Here is a 22,496-nt window from a genome sequence, read left to right as displayed (position 1 = left end):
TTTAGATAGCACACCTTTTAGCACTGACCTTTCCTTAGCATACGCTGATATGCAGAAATTTGAAAAGCCCAGCGCACCCTGAGAACATTAGGGAGAAGGAGAAGCAAGTTGGTTGAAAGAAGAGGAGGAGGGGAGATGGACTCACTTAGGGTGGCAGTCTCTGTGAACATTGCACAATGGAGAGTGACAGTCATCTGGAGGAAGGAATTTAAATAAGCAGTGAGAGAAGTTCCGTACTGAGATGAATTTGGAAAATAAAGATTTTTTTTAAGTTTTGCACAATCGCAAGATGACAAATGGAAATACAGTGATTGGCACAATGAGGACAGCAAGTAGACATTTTTTAAAAACGAATTTATGGCACTGTTTGGAAAAGACACCTTTGTCTCTTTTACATCTTTTATTCCTCTTACACACGATATCTAGAATTCTACAGAACTTGTCTTTTTAGACTATAAAGTGGTACTATAAATGACTTTAGCAAATTCATGAATTCTAAAGAAGGGCAGGGTTAAGAAGTAAAAAAAATAATAGGAAATTCAGTTTATTTCATTTAGCATCTTGACACAGAAAGAGACACGCCATATGTGAGTGGTTCAAGAATAGTTTCACACTTTAAGACTCTTCCTACCCTATCCAAAAGCACCCTGGAAAAGTACATTGCTCCTACTTGAATTGTGTTAAGAAATGTCATAGTTATTACACAGCTCAAAAATCCCATTTAGTCTCTTTGGGTTCCATTGTCTCCCCAACTCCACCTGCCACTCTTGTGGACTACAGAATGGAATGACTGCTGGAGATGATTTCTCTGTTAGATGTGATTTTCATTTCTTCTTCATTTGAAGGAGGAAGCTAGTAAGGAGAGCTAGGAATTACTAGACCAAAGAATTCTTAATTTGGAGCCCCTAAAGAAAATGATGGAAGGGGTTGGAAGAGGCTTTGTAGTTGGAGTAGCAAGCACCAATGCTCTGAGGTGGGATTTTCCCCCATCCTCCTTGAGGAATGGTGAAGAAGGATAGCATACAAGAATAAACCAGGGGGCTGGGAATATGGCCTAGTGGCAGGAGTGCTTGCCTCCTACACATGAAGCTCTCGGTTTGATTCTCCAGCACCACATATATGGAAAATGGCCAGAAGGGGCGCTGTGGCTCAGGTGGCAGAGTGCTAGCCTTGAGCGGGAAGAAGCCAGGGAGGGTGCTCAGGCCCTGAGTCCAAGGCCCAGGACTGGCCAAAAAAAAAAAAAAAAAAAAAGAATAAACCAGGGCTACATAAGAGATGAGGTTGGAGGGGACTCAGGAGTGCTCAGAACCCTTAGCATCTGATTTTCACCCACAGAGAGATGGCATCCTTTGAAGAGAGGCATCATGGCATGAGCTCCTGTGTGAAGGGGACTGTGTGGAGAATAAATTGAAGGTAGGATAGAAGAGTAGGGCTGGGAGATGAGTCAGGAGATGAGTACAATGATTGGCAGGATTTGTCATGGAGATATGTAGCAGCTGAGAGGCTGTTTATGACCTGTAACAGATCCTCTACAAGCTCACTGCCAATGACCAGAGCCCAAAATTGCCTAAGCACTTCATTGTTTGCCTAGAATCAGGCTGGCACAGAGAAGCAGGTGGAAACCAATTCCAAGTACGACTGTGTAAAATGGTGAGAGGCCTGCTCCTTGGCACAGGTCTTATAATAACGGATTCTTTTGTTGGCTTCCTGGAGCTGTCTGATTCTTTTCTATAAGGGCTAGTAATGAACCAGTGTTTGTACTCCTTTCCTCACTTTCTTCTGAGAACAGCAGCTGACCTGTGACACTTACCTAGGAACTTTGCACATCTTAACAATGAATATAAAGTTTATAGGAAATTGAAAAGCCATTTTGGATACTGGAGGGAAATGAACCATCAGTGAAAACATGGAGATCTGAATTGTTCTGAGTCTGTAGTTCATTAAGTAGCATTATACCAATGGTAATTACTTAACTTGATAAGTAGGCCAGTCCATGTGGCAAACATAAAATATTAACAGCAAAAGCCACTGAATGGCAGGTGTATATTAGCTTTGCAATGTTTCTATAAACTTAAAAATTAAAAGGGTTATAAAACAAATGTATGTTTTTGGAAAGCCTCTGAAAGGGAAAACAAACAGTAAAGCACTAAACATTTGAACAATTTCTTTTCAGCATTTATACTGACCCATTCTGTACTTTTAGTATTTCTTAGCCCACTGTTAGGAAATAGGGGCATGGGAGTAGTGGAATGGCATGGTGATAGAGCATTTGCCTATTGACTATGGTCCTGAATTCTTTCCCAGTACGACAGGAAAAGAAATAAAAAAGAAATAGGTAGTTATTAGTCATATGCAAGTAGCAAATAGTATCTACTTCATTATTTGCATAAGACAAAGCTGAATTTCAAATTTAAATTCTTCATTTGCCTTCTGAGCTTTTATTTCTCTTCTCAGATCTACTCTGCTGAAGGCATACTTTCTAAAATCATTCAAGAGTAAAAAGCCTTGTGGCTTGTTGATTTCCTTCCTTGTCTTCCCCCTCCCCCTTCCAATATTCTATGTTTTCATTCTTGTTGGGCAACTCCCTTTTCACTGAACTAATGTAACAATGCCATTGGCCGCTTAATTGTATATATCCTCATATTCTTCTTCTTCTAACCTACATATGATCTTCATTTTCTTACAGCTTTAGGAAAAAGAAATTAGCTGTCTCATTAAAAAAATTTGCTTCCAGAGTCTGATTATTAAATCCAGAATGATGCCCGTGCTTGTCTCTAGGTAGCAGGCAAGTGAGGTATGAAGCGCTCAGGGAGACTGCAGGGACACACACTGGGATGGACCACTGAGGCTTCAGATGCTTCTTATTTTGATTGTTCCTGAGAGGCTCTGACTTTTCTAGAATGGAAGCTTTGAATCTGTTTCCTAAAAAGGAGCCCTATAAATACAGATTATTGATTAGTCAGGTAATGGGAGCAAATGCAGCTAGCTATAATTCGAAGGAAAGAACAACTTATGTTTCTACATTAAGGAGGAAAAGATGGATGAGATTTTTCTTTTTAACCCAGCATCGAATGATACAATAATACGGTTTAAATGTATTTCTTATGTATTTGTTAGGACAGCATTTAAATCATGTTAGAAGTTAGACAAAGGGACTCTTAACCAAAAAAAAAAAAAAAAACCACAAAAAACCAAAACCTTTAGGATGCTCTACTTTGGGGATAAAACATAGTTATGCCTTGCAATTGTTACATGTTAAGCTAAGCAAGCTCTTTCTATTCTAAATTTCTATTCTAAATTTCCACATGGCCAACTATTGTTACTAATGCTCCAGCCAGGTTTTAATAAAATGTCTTAAGATGCAAAGGAGACCAAAGAAGCTGACAAGGCCAGCACCCACACAAAAATGAGGAGTTGGAACACAACATGTTGGCTCTGCCTTTCCCCAGCAAGCCTAGGGCATGCCAGGTGGTGGCAGATAGAAGTATCTTTTTGGATGTGGTCAGAAAAATCCATCATGTATCTGACTTGCTGGCCACATTTTCTATTTGGAGCTGGGGTAGCTCACTCAAGAATGATGTCAGTAATGCCCGAGACTCAGGTTTCTCATTTCATGTCTTGGGGTAGCCTTTCTTCACTCCCTCCCCCCAAGTTCTCAGTAGCCAAGAACACTTATCAAACTGTGCACCCATACAAGATCAAAGATGGAGATGAAAAGATTTCAGAATGCCTGCCAGGCAGCCCTGGGCTACTGTGAGGCTGATGGACTGGAGCCAAGAAATGCAACCAAGAATGCATTTCTCCTTGATGCCTTCTGCTAGAAGCAGCTTAACGTGTTAGAACAATCCATTGCATCCCATTTGAGTCTGCTTTAGTCCACATTTTTCCTGTTAAGGAAAGGCTACATGAACAGCATTGAATGAAGGGAACCAAAACGATCATCCTTTTTTTTTAATGCCAGAAGATAGATCTTTAAAATTTGGGCTCTTTCCATTCAGAGTGTGATGTGGAAATCATGCAGAAGCATTAAAAGATGGAGATTTTATTGCTTCTAGAAGGAATCCACATGGCTCCTGTACATCCCGTGGTTGTCTGTATTATGGAAATGCATTTCTTCACAATTCAGAATAATGCATTTCTTTGTGATTCTGGATAGGACATTCTGTCTAGGAAAATAGTCATACTGTATAAATCACCTGTCTTTGCTGACATAAACAGCCACAGGTGTGTACAAGGAGGGTGGTGAGGGATTTTATTGGAAATCACTGATCTCAACCATGTTTACTCAGTAGTGTGGCTGATATTTCCCTCCTCTACCAGCTCCCATGGAAATTTTTACTAATTCCCAGTGAAAATATTTTTCTACCTTCATTAACAAAGAGCCATGTGGGGACTCCACAGTGGTTCATAGTTGAGAGGGAGGCCACTAGCCCCCCAAAGACTGAAACTTCGTTCTAACTAGAGATGATTGCAATCTCAGTGATTCCTAACCGAGATGATGTCAATCAACCTTGCGTTGCCCGAGTTGTGGCAGTCCATCTCATCACTATGAGAGCTGAACCTCTAAGGGGGGGATCTTCTCACCTCCCCCCAAGCAGCAGGTGGGGGCTCCACCGGAGGGTAGTACTTTGGAATGTCCCAGGCCACCACAGCCATGAACCATTTGAAGTCTTTGCACTTGAGTTGCTTGCGCAGCTCCTTCTGTGCCGAGATGTCCCCGGTGGACAGGTGCCTGTACTCGGGCCGCCGCTGGTAGATGTACTCTGCAAACTCATCCATCCAGGTCTCAGCCACCCTCTTCAGATTCTGTGCAGCAGAAAACGGAACAGAACAACACACAACACAACGACAGCATTGGCTCATAGGCTCAAAAGGGTGGTCTTAGTTTCACTAGACATTGAAAAGAGAAAGAAATCAGACAACATCAGGCTACTCTGGCTGGTGGCTTATTAACAATGAGGGTTTTTATCAGGGGCACCAGTGTAGTGCGCTCAGCCTGTAGCTTTGTGTACTTTCTGCTCCAGTGTGGAGCCAAGTTGCCAAGTGGCCTTTAATTTATCAGAGACTGTAGAGTCAGCTCCCAATTATATTCATTTTATTTCTATTATCCCATGTTCATATCCTCTCCCCTCTCCCCCGCCAAAAGAACTAAAAGAATCGAAAGACTAGAAACAAGAAGTTCCTTTTAGGTAGCAAAGTGCTAAAAGCATTTTGAAAAAGAAGTGCCAGGGGAAAATAAGGACATACAAGATGAATAAGCTACTATTCTTTTTTTTTTTAATCTCTCTCACTACAGAGAGGTAATCTGATATAACTGAATTCAAAACCTTGTGTTGTGATACTGTGATGTGTAGCCCACTAGAGTTTAGTAATTTACTTCGTGTTGAAGGAGGATGAAGGAAAGCTCCACCTTCTCAGCAGGCATTCCTTTGCGGTGGAAGTCTTAGGCTGCTGGTAGAGAAGAAAGTCCATTCCTTAGGAATACAAAGGTATGTGGGTTGAAAGGAAGAAGGAAGACCAATCTTCCTGGTAGCTTAGGAGTGGGCAAGTTACATATCCACACTGGGCCTCAGATTTTACATCTGACAGTGGCTAAATTGACATCTCTCTCCCCCTCCTTTTTCCTCCCTGTCTCCAACTCTGTCTCTGTCTCTCTCTCTCCCCCCCGCCCCCGCACTCACATCATAGGGATGTTGTAGGGTTATGTATGGGAATTTTTGATCCCAGCTACTCAGGAGGCTGAGACAGGAGGATAACAGTTTGTAGCCAGCCCAGGCAAAAGTGAATGAGATCTTATGTCAAAAGAAGCTGGATGGTGCAATCCTGTGGTTACAGCTACTTGGGAGGCAGAGGCAGGGAAAATTTGATCTAAGACTGGCTGGGAAAAAGTTCAAGATTATTTCAGAAACACTAAGAACTACTGAGAGCATGGCTGAAGTGGGAGAATGTTTGTTTCAAAAGAGCTATAGCACTGATTGCAATCCCAATAACTTTATATATACACACACATACATGTATGTATGTATATATTAAGGTAAAGCTTCAGAATAGTACTTGGAACATAGTAAATACTATGAAAAATATTTTATTATTAGTAGTCCAACAAGTGCACAATGGAAACAATGAAGAATCTGGGGATTGGGCTTGGCCACATAAAACTTGCCCTTTGCTATGGCCTTTGAGAAGCGATAGAGTAGAGAGATGTTCTTTGGCATCCCTTGGAGTTCTATGAGTTCTATGAGGCTTCTATGGAAGAGAGAGTTGCTACTTTTGTCCAGAAGACGTTTGATGTCTTGATTCACATTTTCATAGGTAGGTGTCTCAAAAACTATGATTTCTCTTTTAAGTTCAAGTTGAAGAGACCATTTTGCTTTCCAGTTCCAGATCCAGTTTCTTCTTTTTTAAAAAAAAAATTAATTATTTGTCAGTCCTAGGGATTGAACCCCGGGCCGGGACACTGTCCCTGAGCCTCTTTGTGCTCAGTACTAACACTCTACCACTTTAGCCACAGCGCCACTTCCAGCTTTTTCTGTTTATGTGGTACTAAGGAATTGCACTCAGGGCTTCATGCGTGCTAGGCAAGCACTCTACTGCTAAGCCACCTCCCCAGCCCTCCAGTTTCTTCTTTTCAGTGCGTAGTTTGCATGAACATGGAGCTCATCCAGTGACTCATTTGCACATAGAGAACAACATGACCAGGAAGGTTGAGAACTCTAATCCAGGCAAAAGTGAAGAAAGTAAAAAAAAGAAAGGAAGAAAGAAAACCAAACTAGTGATAGTTAAGAAAATCTTTTTTAAAAAATTAATTTAAAATTTTTATTTTTTTACAGTTTCATATGTTAGGCCATGGGTACATTTCTTATACTATTTGTTACCTCCTCCCTCATTTCCACCTCCCCCTCCCCTTTTCTTTCTCCCTCCATGAGTTGTTCAGTTGGTTTACACCAAATTGTTTTGTAAGTATTGCTTTTGGAGTCCTTTGTCTTTTTATCCTTTGTCTCTTGATTTTGATACTCCCTTTTACTTCCCTAGTTCTAATACCAATATATACAGTATCCATGGTACTCAGATGAGATACAGTGATAGCGCGGGTACAACCACAGGAAGGGGATATAAGAAGATCATCAACAAACGAAGCTACTGTTTCACATGGCATGTTGAAAGTAATTACAAGAGTGATATAACACTTGTTTTCATAACATGGAGTTAATTTTACTTAGCATCATCTTATGCGTTCATAAGGGCATAGCTATTGGGCTCTTGTGATCCTCTGCTGTGACTAGCCTAAACCTGAGCAAATTATTCCCTATGAGGGAAACTGTAGAGTCCATGTAGTTAAGAAAATCTTAAGGATCACTATGAAACTCTAATTTGACCTGGAACCATGCCCAGAGGAATGCTGGGTATGGAGTCACAGTTATTGACATCTTAGTCCTAATGGGATTTTGTGCTCTGCCTCCAGGGTCTCTGGACAGACTGCTTGCTGTCTGCCCTTTTCCTGCTCCACAGTGTCTATGGATTTCTTGGTTACTTTTGCCTGATGGTTGGCTCAAATCAGCTCTGTCATTATAGAGAGATTCAGAAAGAGAGGCAGAACCACGCTGATTGTTCCAATTTCTTGGTTTCTTCTTTTCCTTTCTTCCTAAGAATGTCTACTGCACGGACAATGCAAGTACTATCTCCTAAGGGATTATTATTTGTCATTGTTTGATTACTAATGTGTCACGGAATTGTGTTACCAATAATATTTTTTCAGCCCCCTCTGTGTGTCTTGACAGATATGCACAATCAATCCAGATCTTCAGAATCAATCCAGGTTTGGAATATTCTAGCTCTGGCCACTAATTCTGAATTACTCCCTCATTAGTATCTTGAGGCCTCTGCTCTGTGATAGATGGCAACACACACACACACACACACACACACACACACACAGAACCTCAATGTATATCTTTACTATCACCTTTTCATTTACATTTCATTTTGACAGACATTCTATAGGAAATGTAGTTTGCTTTTTAATTTGTCTTCAGACAATTTTTCTTAGAATTAGCAAAAAGATTCAAAGATAGAATAAACGAATCAATTGATAGTTACAAATTTATAAACAAGTTTGACTTTAGATTATATTCCCAACTGTTTTTCCCCCCTGAACTACCATTACTACAAAGCCAAAGTAGAAGTATTTTTTCACTATTCTGCATTTCTCTGGCTTCATGCCTGTGGCATAAAGCCAATCTTTATGTTCCCATCTTTATGGCTAGGACTGTTCACGGGGACCCTTTGCCAATGGCATCTTGCTTAATTTTTTAGCAGCTCAGTTCTCTAGATTTGTTTTTTTCAAAATATTAAGTGTTTTGTATCTCTTGTCTGGTTGCAAGTATATCCGTGTGCTCCTCTGAGCATGCTGCTAGATTAAGAAAACAATCATATTGTAAGTTGAATGTGTACACATTCATAACATGTGTATTTATGTATTGAGGAAAGCAGTGAAATAGAAACCATCAAACCATTTGTTCTACTGGAGATGTAGCTCAGTGGTATAGAACTCATTCAGCATGTACAAGGTACTGGCTTCGATCCCCTGCAATCTACACACACATGTGTGTGTACACATTCACGCACACATCATTGCTAAGAATTAATTTTTGGTTCTTTTTTATTGGAATAGAATTGGTGGTACTGGTTAATTCTGATGGATTCAATTGGGAATGGCTCAAGGGGCCACTGTGTGTGAGGCAGAATAAGCCACCGTGATAAGAAAAGGGGTAGATGGCAGCAAGTTGATAAATGGTCAATTCCAGAAAAGCCATAATGAAGCTGGGTCAAAGGATTAGCTAGTTATCTCTGATTATTACGTCCTTTTCAAATTGGAAAGAAACAGGACGATGGACATATGCCAGAGAGAATGTCTAATCATTGATTCCTTTCCGTAGTTTTTCACGAGATGATAAAAGAGAAACAACATACTAGTCACAAAAGCTGAACTGCATATTTGCCCCTATGGTTTCACAGACACTTAAAAATAAATAACATGGGCTGGGAATATGGCCTAGTGGCAAGAGTGCTTGCCTCGTACACATGAAGCCCTGGGTTCGATTCCTCAGCACCACATATGTAGAAAAGGCCAGAAGTGGCACTGTGGCTCAAGTTGGCAGAGTGTTGGCCTTGAACAAAAGGAAGCCAGGGACAGTGCTCAGGCCCTGAGTTCAAGCCCCAGGACTGGCAAAAACAACAACAATAACAATAACAAACACATCTTGTGCCCAATGACCATTCTGACCATTCTGGAATATAGGTGCTCTATTTTCTGACGAGAATATCCTCTTAGCAGGGAATTTTCTAAAATATCAGTTATTACAGTTTAGAGGATGATCTAGGTGGTGGGTTGCATGAAGTCATCATTCTAGTAAGAATAATCCACTGTGTTAATTTGTCCCTGTCATTATGAATCTATGCTTCATTTTGGGCAGAAAACTGGAAAGGCAGAGAACTATTGCAAGCAGTCACAAGAGTACTTTTGTCGGTCTCTTATACATTGTAGTTACAATCATATACACATTGGAGTCCACTGGTGTATTTATACAGGAGCACATAACACATTGAAATGTACAGAGGCAATGGGATAGATGTGAAACAGTATTAGCCACTCAAGAATTGACAGCTGCGTAAACTTGCAGAGTCATGAAACTGAGATGTCCCTGTAACATCTCTTGCTAGAGATGGCATAAAAGCTAAGGACTCCTGGTTTTTCCAACTGTCTCTGAGATTGGATGAATTTTGAGAAAGGTACTGATTTATCCAAAAAGATAGGTATTAAGAGAAAAGAAAGAATAGCGTTTAGAGACTGGGAGGTTTATACATATAATCATTTTTCCTGAACTATCAGAAGTTATATCTGTATAGCTTGTCTTATATACATGGAGCCAGGTGTTTATTGGATTTCTTGTTTGAGTATTTATTTAAAGTGCTTTTTGTTTCTTTCAGATAAAGTCTCTTGTTTTTGTCTAGGCTAGTATCAGACTGTGGTTCCCTTACTTACAGTTTTCTGTGTATTTGTAACTATAGTAATGAACCACCATATTCTGTTTATTTGTTGAGATGGTTCTTACTAATCTTATTTTATTTTTTGTCTGCCCTGGCCCAGAACTACATCCTCCAGGTATCTACCTCCAGAGTTGGGATTGTAGGCCTGAAGCATATTGTCTTTAAAATTTTAAATCAATGTGCTTTCATCTCAAATTACCTTCTGATTTTTTTTTTTTTTTTTGGCTAGTCCTGGGGCTTGAACTCAGGGCCTCAGCACTGTCCCTGGTTTCTTTTGCTCAAGGCTAACACTCTGCCACTTGAGCCACAGTGCCACTTCTGGCCATTTTCTATATATGTGGTGTTGGGGAATCAAACCCAGGGCTTCATGTATAGGAGGCAAGCATTCTTGCCATTAGGCCATATTCCCAGCCTGAAGATTTTTTTTGTTGCCAGTCCTGAGGTTTGAACTTGGGGCCTGGGCACGGTCCCTGAGCTCAAGGCTAGTTGCAGACTTTCATCCTTTACCACTTGAGCCACAGCCCCACTTCAGGATTTTTCAAAATAGTTAATTGGAGACAAGAATTTCACAGACTTTCTTGCCCAAGCTGGCTTCGAACCACAATCCTTAGATCTCAGCTTCCTGAGTAAATAGGATTACAGTTGTGAGCCACCACTGCCTAGCTCAGTTGCATATTTTTGCTGCATGAGGGTTGACCACTCTTTAAGAATTCCATCAAGGGTCCTATTTATTCGCCTATATAAGCCTTTGCCTGAGCACCTCTATTCACCAGATACAATAAAAAAATTGACTATTCCCTGTCTATGCTTTTATTCTTCTGCTTCAGTGCTCTGTCCTTTAGACAAACAATAAAAGGAATAATTTTCTTATTTCTTCCAATTAGAATGACTACAATAAGTGCATGGTACTTAGATTCACGTGGATGTCAGACAAGCAACAAATAATTTAAAAATGTAAATAAAACTAGCACTTGTTAATGCCCAAATTATTTGTTGCTTATCTCAAATTCAAATTTACCTGGGCATCTTGTAGTTTTATTTGTGAAATCTGGCAACTCTATGCCCAATATGCAAAATTGGCATGTTATATGTGCTCCACAAATGCATTTTAATTCTTGAAGAAGCTGGCATATGCTAATGTCAATAAGCTAAATATGCTAATGTCAATAAGCTAATGTCAATGCACAGTGAATGTTTTGCTTCAGAGGAAATGATACCAGAGAAATTTCAGGCAGGTCTCTGCTGCGGAGTCTGCTGTAATAGGCACTGCCATAATAGAAGCATGAAACCCCATTGCTCTTCACTTTTTACCATGTGAGATCCTGCTGGTTCTCTATCTGGGAAGTGAGCAGGGAGACAGCTACAGTGCTTAAGAAAACAGCAGAACTAATTAGTAGCTAGGGGCTAAGGCTCAGCATGGCTAGAATGGGCTTTTTAGGTATGTGTGAAACTTAGCCTGAAAATAAGTAGACAGATACCTCTGTCTTTGCATATCTGAGCTGGGTTTCATCCTGCTCAAGTTTGTCTGGATAAAGAAGACTGAAGGGAGAGGATATAATCTCATTCGAGTTGGAACTAAGAGGGTTCTTCCTTTCCAAGGAAGCACCCAGCATCGAGTTCATACATGAGTTTTGAGAATGGTAACTACTGAAGCTGAGGAATATGTTTTCTTTTTTGCTATAGAAAGAGAGGTGAAGGGTTTCTCTGCTTTAAAAGTTACAGACCTTCATGCTTTGTGAATGATAAATGAAATAAAAGGTGTTATTTGGTGTACCTTCCATGTACACAGGGCAGTGATGCATCGCATTTCACTTTTATAGCACCCTTGGGTGATTTCTCATGTAGTACAACATGTTCTCCTATTCAGTCCAAATTTGTATTTATCTCTGCTTTCTCTACACTTCCCAAATGTTTATGAACAAAGTTAATATGTTTAAATTCATTTAGAATTCAAATCTTGTTGGCTCTTCACTATCAAACACTAAATTTTTCCTTAATTCTAGTACTTACCCACTATTTGAATTGATATTTTCCAGGAACATTAAACCAGATTTTTAGTTCAATTTTTAAGAATGGATTTCCAGCTCTGGCAACATGTTCAGCTTTATTGTGCATGCAATATAAGAAAATAGATGCTTCCAATTTTCTTGCGGTTTGATGGAACTATATAAATCTATTCACTAATTATATGTATGAATATATACACATATAATTACAGATATGCAATACATATACATAAACACATAATACATATAATATGTATGCATATATATTTGCCAGAACCGTTTAAGACTCTACTGTTCAATTATTCTAAAAAAATAACCCTTATTGTTTTTCAATGTATTATTTGAGAATTGATAATTTCTCTGGCCACCAACTTTTCCTATGCATTTGTATTATTTGGGCCAATTCACCTCGGTTGTGTGCTTTTATTTCTTTGTGAGGGTTGTGTTTATTACATGTGCACTGGTGTGAACTCAATCCACATGCTGTGTTTGTGTCAATATTAAACTATTTTATTTCAGTGGGTTGAGTAATAGATTTCTCTTTCTTGTGCTACCTATCATTTTTAGCGCTCCCTTCTCTCCGCTCCCCCCCAAACTGATGACAGCCAGAAAAGCCAATCTCACACAGAAACAGTTTCTTATTTGTCACAGTCACTTCTATAGCAAGAAATTGCATCCCTATCAGATGATTTAAAAAATTCTGCTTTGATTTGAATGCATTTCTTGTTTCTTCTCTGATGCTTAAGAGGGCTTTAGTGGCTCAGTAGTCATATCCCAAAGCCCTCTTATCATTGATAATATGATAATGTCATCATGGGTACAGCTCAAAAGAGAATCTCCTTAAGAGAGCCCCAACCTCACAACAATTATTCAGCTGAGCTCTACTTTTCTCTGATCTGAAACTTCTTTGAAGTCAGTGGGAAGCCTTCAGCACAGGGAGAGGAAGCTAATCCAGTCCCACAAAGGAGGCTTCTCTGACAGGCAATTTCCTTTTCCTTTTTCCCCAGGGTGGGTGAGCTCTTTGCAGGTGGTTATCTGCTTTTGGTTGTCTTAACAGGTTTGGCTTTTTAATTTGGTTTTTTATATCTCTATTATATTTTTTTGTCTGAATATTTTGGGTATTTGTGGTAGTGTTTATAGAAAAACATTTCATGTGCTCTTTAGATATATGACCAACTACTGGTGTGATTTAGTGACATTACAAAACGTAATGTGTTCATAATTCTCATTGAGTATTAATGAATGAGACATTGATCATATTTAAACATATAAATTTGTATATAATACACATTATGTATAGTATAATATATAAGTGAGAGATGTGAAGCCATCATCAAAATAATGATAATTACTATGTTTATCACATTGAAATGTTTTTTTCTTGCCTCTCTCCAACTGTATTCTGTGACAGCTATCGGTATCTGTAGTTTAATTTTCAGACCATTATATAGTGAGCATGTTTTTGCTTTGCTGTTTATTTGGTGTCTTTCACTCACATAGTCATTCTGAGGCTCACTCATGTAGTTTCATGTCCATTGCATTTTATTTATTTATATATTTATTTATTTATTTATTTATTGCCAGTCCTGAGGCTTGAACTCAGGGCCTGAGCACTGTCCCTGGTTTCTTTTTGCTCAAGGCTAGCACTCTACCACTTGAGCCACAGTGCCACTTTGTTTTTTTTCCCTATATTTGTGGTGCTTAGGAATCGAACCCAGGGCTTCATGTATACGTGACAAGTACTCTACCACTGGGCCAAATTCCCAGACCCTCCATTGCATTTTATCACCTATAGTGCAATCTCATCAGCAGTGGGTGATCATTCCAGTGACTCCACAACCACCTCCACTCATATTATTGTAGCCTTTTACAGTTTTGCTATCATAAAAACAAGTACCTCAACATGTTCTTAATTTGCATCTCTCTAACAACTAACCATGATAAGCCTCTTTAAATGCTATTTAACTCTATGCATCATCTTTAATATAATAGCTTTTCTAGTTTTTGCCCATTAAAATCATTTTTTTTTTCAGATGCTGGGGACTGAACTCAGGATCTTGTTCATGCTAAGTATGTATTCTACCCATCACTTTGGAAGAATGATTGAACTTTGAGAATTCTTTATCTATTCTGCATACAATTCCTTTGACAGAAATGAATCTGAGTACACATGTTGTGTGGTGAGGATCTGGCCTCCTGGTTTGGGTTTACTCAAGATTCAGAGAGGCTCTGGCACTCAGACGACGGAAGTCCCACAAACTCCAAGTTCTGCTATCATTACAAGTAATGGCCATTGTTTTCTCCAGTAGCTTAATAGCAGGAAATAAAGAGTAAAAGCAGAAGGAGAGAAAGAGGGCTGGTACTGAGCCTCTGTTGGGAAGGAATGGAGACATTTTGGGACAACCAACATGTTGCTCTATGCTTTCTAACAATTGTTAGCAGATCGTCTATTGTCTAACGACCAGACAGAAAAAAATGGGTGGTTTTCTGGTTACTCATTACAGGGTCTTTTGCTCTAATATGATACCTGACAACATATAGGTAGTTTTTGAAGTTTATCTGTCAATTTTTGCAAACTATGTTCAGAATTTGAACACTAAAATTATCCAGACACCACAAAGCTGGTGTTGGATTATTTTTCAGTTTATAAAACACCAGGTAGAACTACATTTTATAGCTCAACCAGCACTTAAAAAAGAAGATACATTGGGGCTGGAATTGCACTGGGAATGGAGTTCTTGCCATGAACTAAGAAAGTATTAGCAGTAAGGCGATTAGAATGGAAATGTAACAACAGAGGCCTCAAGTTCAATGTCATTGAGTATTCACGCACTTCATGGGAAGAAGTGAATTGTGAAATTTAAGTCTCTCCTATCAGTTGCTTCTGTGGTTTCATCATGGGGCAGGGGTCTTAGAAGGCCGAGTTCTAAGCAGGCAGCCATTTTTCTCATTGCAAGAGTTTCAGTTTTGGCATGCTAAAATATTTTAATTTGCTTAAATTTCAGCAGTTTAATTTCATAGCAGTAGGGACTTATTTTGTCTATGCAAACTTTCTGTTTTTTATTTTTGTGAGTCTCCAGTGGTGTTGTGAATGTGGAAAACATGTTCAGTTCTAATGGGGATAATGATAAAAACACAATTATAATTCCTCCTAGCCCACAAATAGGGCTCACCATGTACTTTGTTTCTCAAATGCTTTGAGGAAATAAGCTATATAAATGCTAAATAACAACATAAAGTTTCAAATGTTCTAGGTAGGAGGAAGACTCACTGAAACAGGCTGAAATGGTTACCACTGGAAATAGAAAACAATTTCCCTTTTAATTTCATAAAGAATGACAAAGTTAAAAATAATGATTAATCTGGACAGATCAAATAGCATGTAAAACAAGAAAAGGCTAAAATTTAAACCTTACATTTCCTCAGGCATAAACAGCTGTGCAAACAGCAGGTATAAAAAGCTAATATAAGATGTTTCTTTCCTGACATCCCACCCCTCCAATTCTGAACATTGTCCCCACAGCTTGGGGACCATTTAGTTCAGTTTTACGCTTTCTTTCCACAGGAGAAAGTATCATGACATTCATTTACAAGCCATAGTTGAGCTGAAACTTAGAAAGTATCAAGAAATATTGGAAGCAAACTGAGAAAAATGGCTCCTTGTTGTGACGAATACAGCATCCTTTGGAATTTTGGGCAGGAAATATGAATAAGAAATAAATAGAAAACTGATGGATAGTTCCAGAAGGTTTTTAAAGTAATTGTTCAATTTCTTTAGTATCTTCATATACTTTTTCATTATCTATAAAATGTCAGTGAGGTTTTTTTCTTACCTTTTTCCCCCCTAATGGCTATGCATGGTGGTGACAACTCTATGCTTTACCTTCATAGTGCTGAGAAATTAAAACAACACGTGATATAAAATGGTTACTTGTGCTGTGCAGACAGCAAAAATATATAAATGCTTGAACTTTTTTCTGACACCAGTTGGTTAGGTAGTGATGGTCAGAGAATGGGAAATCAAACTGAGTTTTATGTTTTCCTGCTCATCTGTTGTAGATCCCTGATGATGAGAGTAGTTTCAGTTTGTCTTATTTTCCTCACATGCACACAGGCGGAACATGATGGAATCGTGTGGATGAGGGCTCCATCACTGTGTGCTACCAGAGACTTATCCCAGTGTGAAAAATGTCCTAAGGTGAGGTGTTCTTACCTTACAAAGAGATGGCCTGATCAGACTGGAAAGGTCTAATACTACTGCCTCAGGATGTATAGCTTGTCATCTACATTTCTACCTGGCACACAGTAAGTACATGATAAACATTTATTGACAGCATGTCTCTAGCTCCAAGCATTTATGAAGACTACAGATGACATTTATCCTTTTATAGCATTTAATAGACTCATCATCTCTTAATGATCTATTGGATCATTATTGTCATACAATACATTTATGATTTTTTTAGGGAAATAACAGGGAGGATTATGAAATAATGAAAGGAGACTGAGATTTTAAATAGAAAGATGCAGATTATAAAAGTTATTATATTCTTTGGATGGAAGATAGTCTGTGTTTATTTTGTGGCCAGGAGGGTAGCAAACACATGATTGCAGTATATGAATTATCTTTAGTTTTTGCTGCTAGTGTTGGAAAGCTGTATTGACCTTTTTGTTATATGGTAGGAAAAATTAGAGATGGTTGTCATACCACAGCTTTCATTTGTTGGGCAGTTTTATGAGAGTAAACCTCTTCATAGACATGGGGGAGAAAGGTCAGTTTGTGGGAGTGTAGGTTTTCCATTCATCATCCCCCATTACAGTTTGGTGAGTGATACTGTTCTCAGATATCAAGCTAGTCATTTTGATTTTGTTAATGCTTTACCTCTGGGTTTGTTTTTGGTGACCCAAGTAAGAGAGCTGCACAAAGGTCCTGTGTTCTTCCCTTTCAGAGATTTCAGAGAGAGACCATTCATACCACGTGCAACAAAGACTTGGGTGGTCTGGCTTGTACTCTGAAGCATGCTTTATTTTTTCCTCTTCTCTTTCCACCTCTCTCCACCCTCATCAGTTTCATAAATGTGAGATGATTTATGAAATTAAGAGAGCGGATTGTCATGAGGGAGATGTCCATGGAACAAAGTCATATTGGGAAGTATATTAAGAAGATATTTCATAACTGACACAGAATCAAGCAGCCATTTGAGATCCTTCAGACCTCAAATTTAGCTTTCATGACCATGAAGTATAAGAACCACAGAAAATCTTCAAATGTCATTATCTTTAACTAAGATCCCTAAGTAAATACGTATTTATGATTTGTACATGTTAGTATAGCCCAGAGGGTCATTAAGTGTAATCCTCAGGTTGCCACAATAATTTTGATTGTCTTCATCTCACCCTTTCCCCATCTTCATATTATTATAGCATTGTTATATTACAGGTTACTATGGGGACTCTATCAAAGCATTATTAATTAAGAGAGTTTATGATTTGTGTTTGGCTCAACGGTTGAATTCCTAGAGCTAGTATAATGCTGTCTCTCTCTCTATATATATATAACGTACTATATATATATGATATATTATGATATAGATTAAGCTAAAAAATCTGGAAGAAGATTTTATAAGCTCTAGAATTTCTGTATACATCTTCCCTGTTCAGATGCTGAGCCAGGCGGTTTCTTAGAATTTACCTTTTTTAAAACCAAATGCAGTCTCGTCTCCTTCCTTCTCCTGACCACCTGTTTTCCCATTGTATTGTTTTCTCTTAGATGCCAAGATGGAAACCTCAGAGTCATCTATTACCTTCCCTTCTGCACACAGTTTAACAAACCAATAAAGATCCTTGATGAGATTTTCTTTACAGATTTTTCTGCAATTCAAAATGTTACTTTCTGTTGTCTCTCTCCCGTTTGGTACATCTTGTTGGTTTCATTTCCCCTCATTTATTTTCTTTCATGGCATTTCCAGTTTAAAAACTATCATTATCTCTCTAGGGCATGTGTATCTGCACCCAGTATTCTTCAGGATCTCCCTCCGATGCACATCTGTGGCTGAAACACAGCCCTTTGTAATTCTTTATGCCTGCTCTTCCTGCTTTGCCCATGAATGTACCAGCTGCTCCTGTTAATTTGATAAGGCACTGGATTTATAAGAGTATGGACTTTGGACAGACAGATTGTGTGTGTGTGTGTGTGTGTGTGTGTGTGTGTGTGTGTGTGTGTGTGCATATATATACACACACAGGAAGGTGCTAGCTTACCATGGTATTTAATATTAAGTTAAAATATAAGTTGTATGAATGAGTTCACCAGTCTACAGGTAGGTAAACAAGAAGTACACATTTTTGAAGAGCTAACTAAGGTTTGCAAAGTACAAAACAAGCCTTTGGAATCAGGAATCCAGCTTCATGTCTACTAACTAATGAGGCATAAAAGTTAAAATATCTATAAAGCAGATGTGGATCTGAACTGCAAACACCTTGACAGCTTCTCATCATTTCTGATGACTGAGTAATCATGTAGGGTGTAGCAAGGTAGTTTGAGGTTCTCCCACAAAATATCAGGTCTTATTTTTCATTTTAATATACTTTTTTACTTAAAAAGTCATAAAGTGTTCCTTAGAGTGACAGCTGAGCTTCAATATTTATGACTTTCTGATTGCTCTAGCAGTTTATAAAAAAATTAAAATGAGCCCTCAAGTAAAATTTAAGTGGAAAAGATTAAAATTCAGAATTATGGACTTCTTTCATTTGAATGAAGACTCACTTTTTCCAGGATGTTTTATGTGCCAGCCCAACTTTCCCTATATTTTGACAGTCTCTGAAAAGTAGTTCATTTCTTTCTCAGAAATATATTCAACACTTGTATTTCTTTTGAAAATAAACCTTTTTTTTTCAGATCAGCACAACTTTCTCCACCAAGCTTTTCACTGTACTTTTGACTACAGACTAACCATGTGCTATCCATCCTATAAATGAATGATTCATCTTGGGGCACAAATTGGAGAGTATTTGAGTGAATGAAAATTGATAAGTTGTAGAACATTATCGTTAAGATATTTTAAACTGCTATACTATTCACACAGTTGATACATGATGTATGCTCAAAATTGCTTAATCTTTCACCTTCCTGTGAATTCTTCTTGTTTTCAGATTCAAATACATTCTATTTTGTAGCTAAATTAAACCATATTTGCTTATTCAAAATGCAGGAGTTGATTCTTAGGGAACTATTGTGCAAAGGGATAGGGATATGGTAAGACATTCTTTCTTTCTTTTAGATTTGGTACTATGAACTAGCAAGTACATATTGTGAAAAAGAGAACAGATGCAGCCATGAAGAAAATAACATGCATAACAAAGAAACCATCAGGATTGTTTGAAGAACATACAGGGATCTTATATTCTCCAGTATGCATGAACACATCAGAAAAAGACAGAAGAGAAAAGCATGCTGGCATTTGGTCTACAAATGTCTATCCAAAACAATAATGAGAATGAATCTAGACTTGGTCAGTTTTTGGCATTTTGATAAATGTTCAGCAAATTTGTCTTAGTTACAAAAGGAAGAAGTCACAGTTTAACTCTCCATCATTTTCATTGATCTTTCTCTCACAGTCTGTGTGTGTGTGTGTGTGTGTGTGTGTGTGTGTGTGTGTGTGAATTGGTCATTGATTCAGTAGACTCGAATTTACACTCCTGCTCTGTTGCTTGTCATTCATGTGATTGTGAATGAAGCACCTCACCGACACACTGCAGCTTCGATCTTTCTGTGCCTTAGGTTAGACCATCTGTTCAGCTGATTTCTCTGCCTCATGCAGTTACTCACTCTTGCCAGGCTAGTCCCAGATGGAACTTTGTAAGGGACATACTTCCTGTAGATATGGCCAACTCTGGAACATGGAACATCAAACATTTCTCCTCCACACATCCATACCTGCAGGAGACAAAAGAAAACAAATGAGAAGCATGGATTTCACACACAAAGGAAAGATTAGCAAGATTCAGCAAATCTGTTCAAGTCTCTAAACAAATCATTTGTGTCATAAGAATTTAACCCCCCCCCAAATTTTTAACACATAGATTCATAAAAGGATATAACCAAACAAGAGTTCACTAAAATATCATATGCATGGACAATATTACAGCTTTTAAAACATTTCTGGGTGAATGTTTTTTGTGCATTTAGCAAGAGAATTATGGAAGTTGGAAGAAAAAAGGTAAAAATGGCCTCGGGTGAATTAGAAAGAACAGTCTATAGTCACACTAAGCTAAAATTCAGAGAAGCCCCTGACTCATATTTGAAGAACTGAATATTTGGAAGAGATGCTTTACAACACCTCAAGGAGCTAGTACCAGGATTGATAGCACAGAGCTATAAAGGGACAGGTTACAATCTAGTGGAAGAAAGACATTTCTAGCAGACAAGACAGTTAAAGATGAAGTGGACTGCCTTTGTCCTGTGGAAAGTTGTAGTAGGTAGCACTTCACAGACAAGCATATAACTGAGACTGGCAATTGATCTAGCTCATATCTTAAGGCAACTTTAATAAAATGATTTAGGATTTATGAATGTTTATTTTGTCCTTTTGTATTATTTTATTATTATTAATACATTCCATTATTTATAGAATAACATATAATAATATACATCTATAATGTATTATTTTATTTAATACTCACAACTGAATGATATGGACAGAAAAATAACAGTTTAGAGAGGACAAGTAGTTGTTCAGAATCAGCTCACAGGTCACCTCCAGAGCTGAGATTTGAAATCTAGCATGGGAATTGCAATGCCATGAACTTCTCTAACATTCTACCTACAACAATCTTTGTAAAGGGTCAGGTAGTAAATTCTTTCACCTTTACAGATCACGTGGACTCTTGTGCAGCTAGGAAACCCTGCTGCCAAATAGGCCTGGCTATCTTTCCATGAGAGTTTATTTACAAAAAACATAGGCAATTGAGTCATAGTTTGCTAGTCTTTATTCTGTAAGGCACAACATATTTTGAAAAAAGCAAAATAGAGCCATTCTACAATATGTGTTGGGAAGGTTTCTTTTCCAAAATTAGATACCATAATGTCTCTCACCATATCTGCTCTATGACCATATGATTCTGATCACCTTCCATGGAGATGTGGAGGTAGACCTTTTCTCCTTGAGTTTGGGAGGATTTTTGTGAATTCTTAGGCCAGGAGAGTACAGCAGAAGTGACCAATGCTTGGTCCTCAAAGGCAGTGTGGCTTTGGTGTGTCCCCTCTGGATTGCTTTGGCCACTCTGTGATTTCATGTCAGAAATCTGACTCTCAGAGGATTTTACACTGTGAGAAAATTGAGGTCCCACGAGGAGCCATGTGTAGGTTCTTGGTGAATAGGCTCGGTTGACATTTTCATGATGTCTGACAAGAACTGAGAGTTCTCTAAACAAGATTCTAGTGCATGCCGGAGCCACAATGGAGACTCCTCCATGGTTGGAGAGTCTTTCTTTCTGCCAAGGGCTATTTGGATCCTTATACAACATTTGTGGCACATATGAAGTGATCAATACAGGCAGACAGCCTGTATAAAAAGCATGTTGAGAAGCACACATGTCTGTCTTGTAAGTACCAAGTGATTTCACAGATGTTTTATGGCCTGCAGGCCAGACATTTTCCACTCCTGGATGGAGCAGAAGCAAGCTCTCTCCCTTCTGTACCTGTTCTGAATTTGGAAATCATAGATTCTGTAAACTTAATAAAATTATGGTTTTACACACTGGGTTTCTGGATTATTTTTGTCATGCAGCAATAGTGATGAGAACTGCATATTTTTCAATCCATGATAAAGGGATCTGACAGCACAGATAACCCAAACCGTATGGATCACCCAAGATTTCATCTTATTTTATTGTGTTGTGCCTCACCAATTTCTATATGCACTTTTACTAAGACACACTGCTAGGTTATAATTCCTTTGTGTTTTGATGGTGCCAGGTCAATATTTATTACCATTGAAATGTGAATGGGAGTGATGCATATCACTTTTGGTGCTAAGAAATTATGAGTGAGCTTCCTCCTCTACTTCCTTCATAATTTCTCTTTTTCCCCATTCAGAGGAAGATCAGATAGAGAAGATACAGGGAAGGACTTGAGACCCTACAAGATGGTAGAGTGAATAAAGGGATGGGACTTGAGTTCCTGAAAAACTGGATGGATCAGCACAGCTCCCCCTCCAAATGTGGACCAAATTGTGACAGGAATAATAAAGAAGTCTTAGTGATAAGTTACAAAAATTTGGGGGTTGTTACACCAGTTGGTTCACTTTAACAACTCCTCCTTTTCCTCCTCTCCCTCTCCCTCCCCCTAGCCCCCTCCCCCTCCCCCTCCCCCTCCAATTCTCTCTTCCCTCTCCCCCCTCCTCCTCCCACTTCTTCTCCCCCTCCTCCTCCTTTTTTGTGGGG

General features: G+C 38.6%; 1 protein-coding gene across 1 annotated transcript in view; it reads right to left on the bottom strand.

Moving 5' to 3' along the window:
• Galntl6 (polypeptide N-acetylgalactosaminyltransferase like 6) overlaps positions 1-22,496 on the bottom strand; it is an 837,540-nt gene that overhangs the window by 43,306 nt on the left and 771,738 nt on the right. The window contains exons 8-9 of the mRNA XM_048330738.1: positions 19,882-19,989; positions 4,585-4,806 (exon numbers count right to left, since the gene is read on the bottom strand). Coding sequence (XP_048186695.1) covers positions 4,585-4,806; positions 19,882-19,989 — 330 coding nt within the window. The remainder of the gene's footprint in view (positions 1-4,584; positions 4,807-19,881; positions 19,990-22,496) is intronic.

Source organism: Perognathus longimembris, chromosome 21 (assembly GCF_023159225.1).
Source record: "Perognathus longimembris pacificus isolate PPM17 chromosome 21, ASM2315922v1, whole genome shotgun sequence".
Classification (NCBI taxonomy): Eukaryota; Metazoa; Chordata; class Mammalia; order Rodentia; family Heteromyidae; genus Perognathus; species Perognathus longimembris.
The sequence above is the reverse complement of the archived record's forward strand: the minus strand, read 5'-3'. Positions and strand labels throughout refer to the sequence as shown.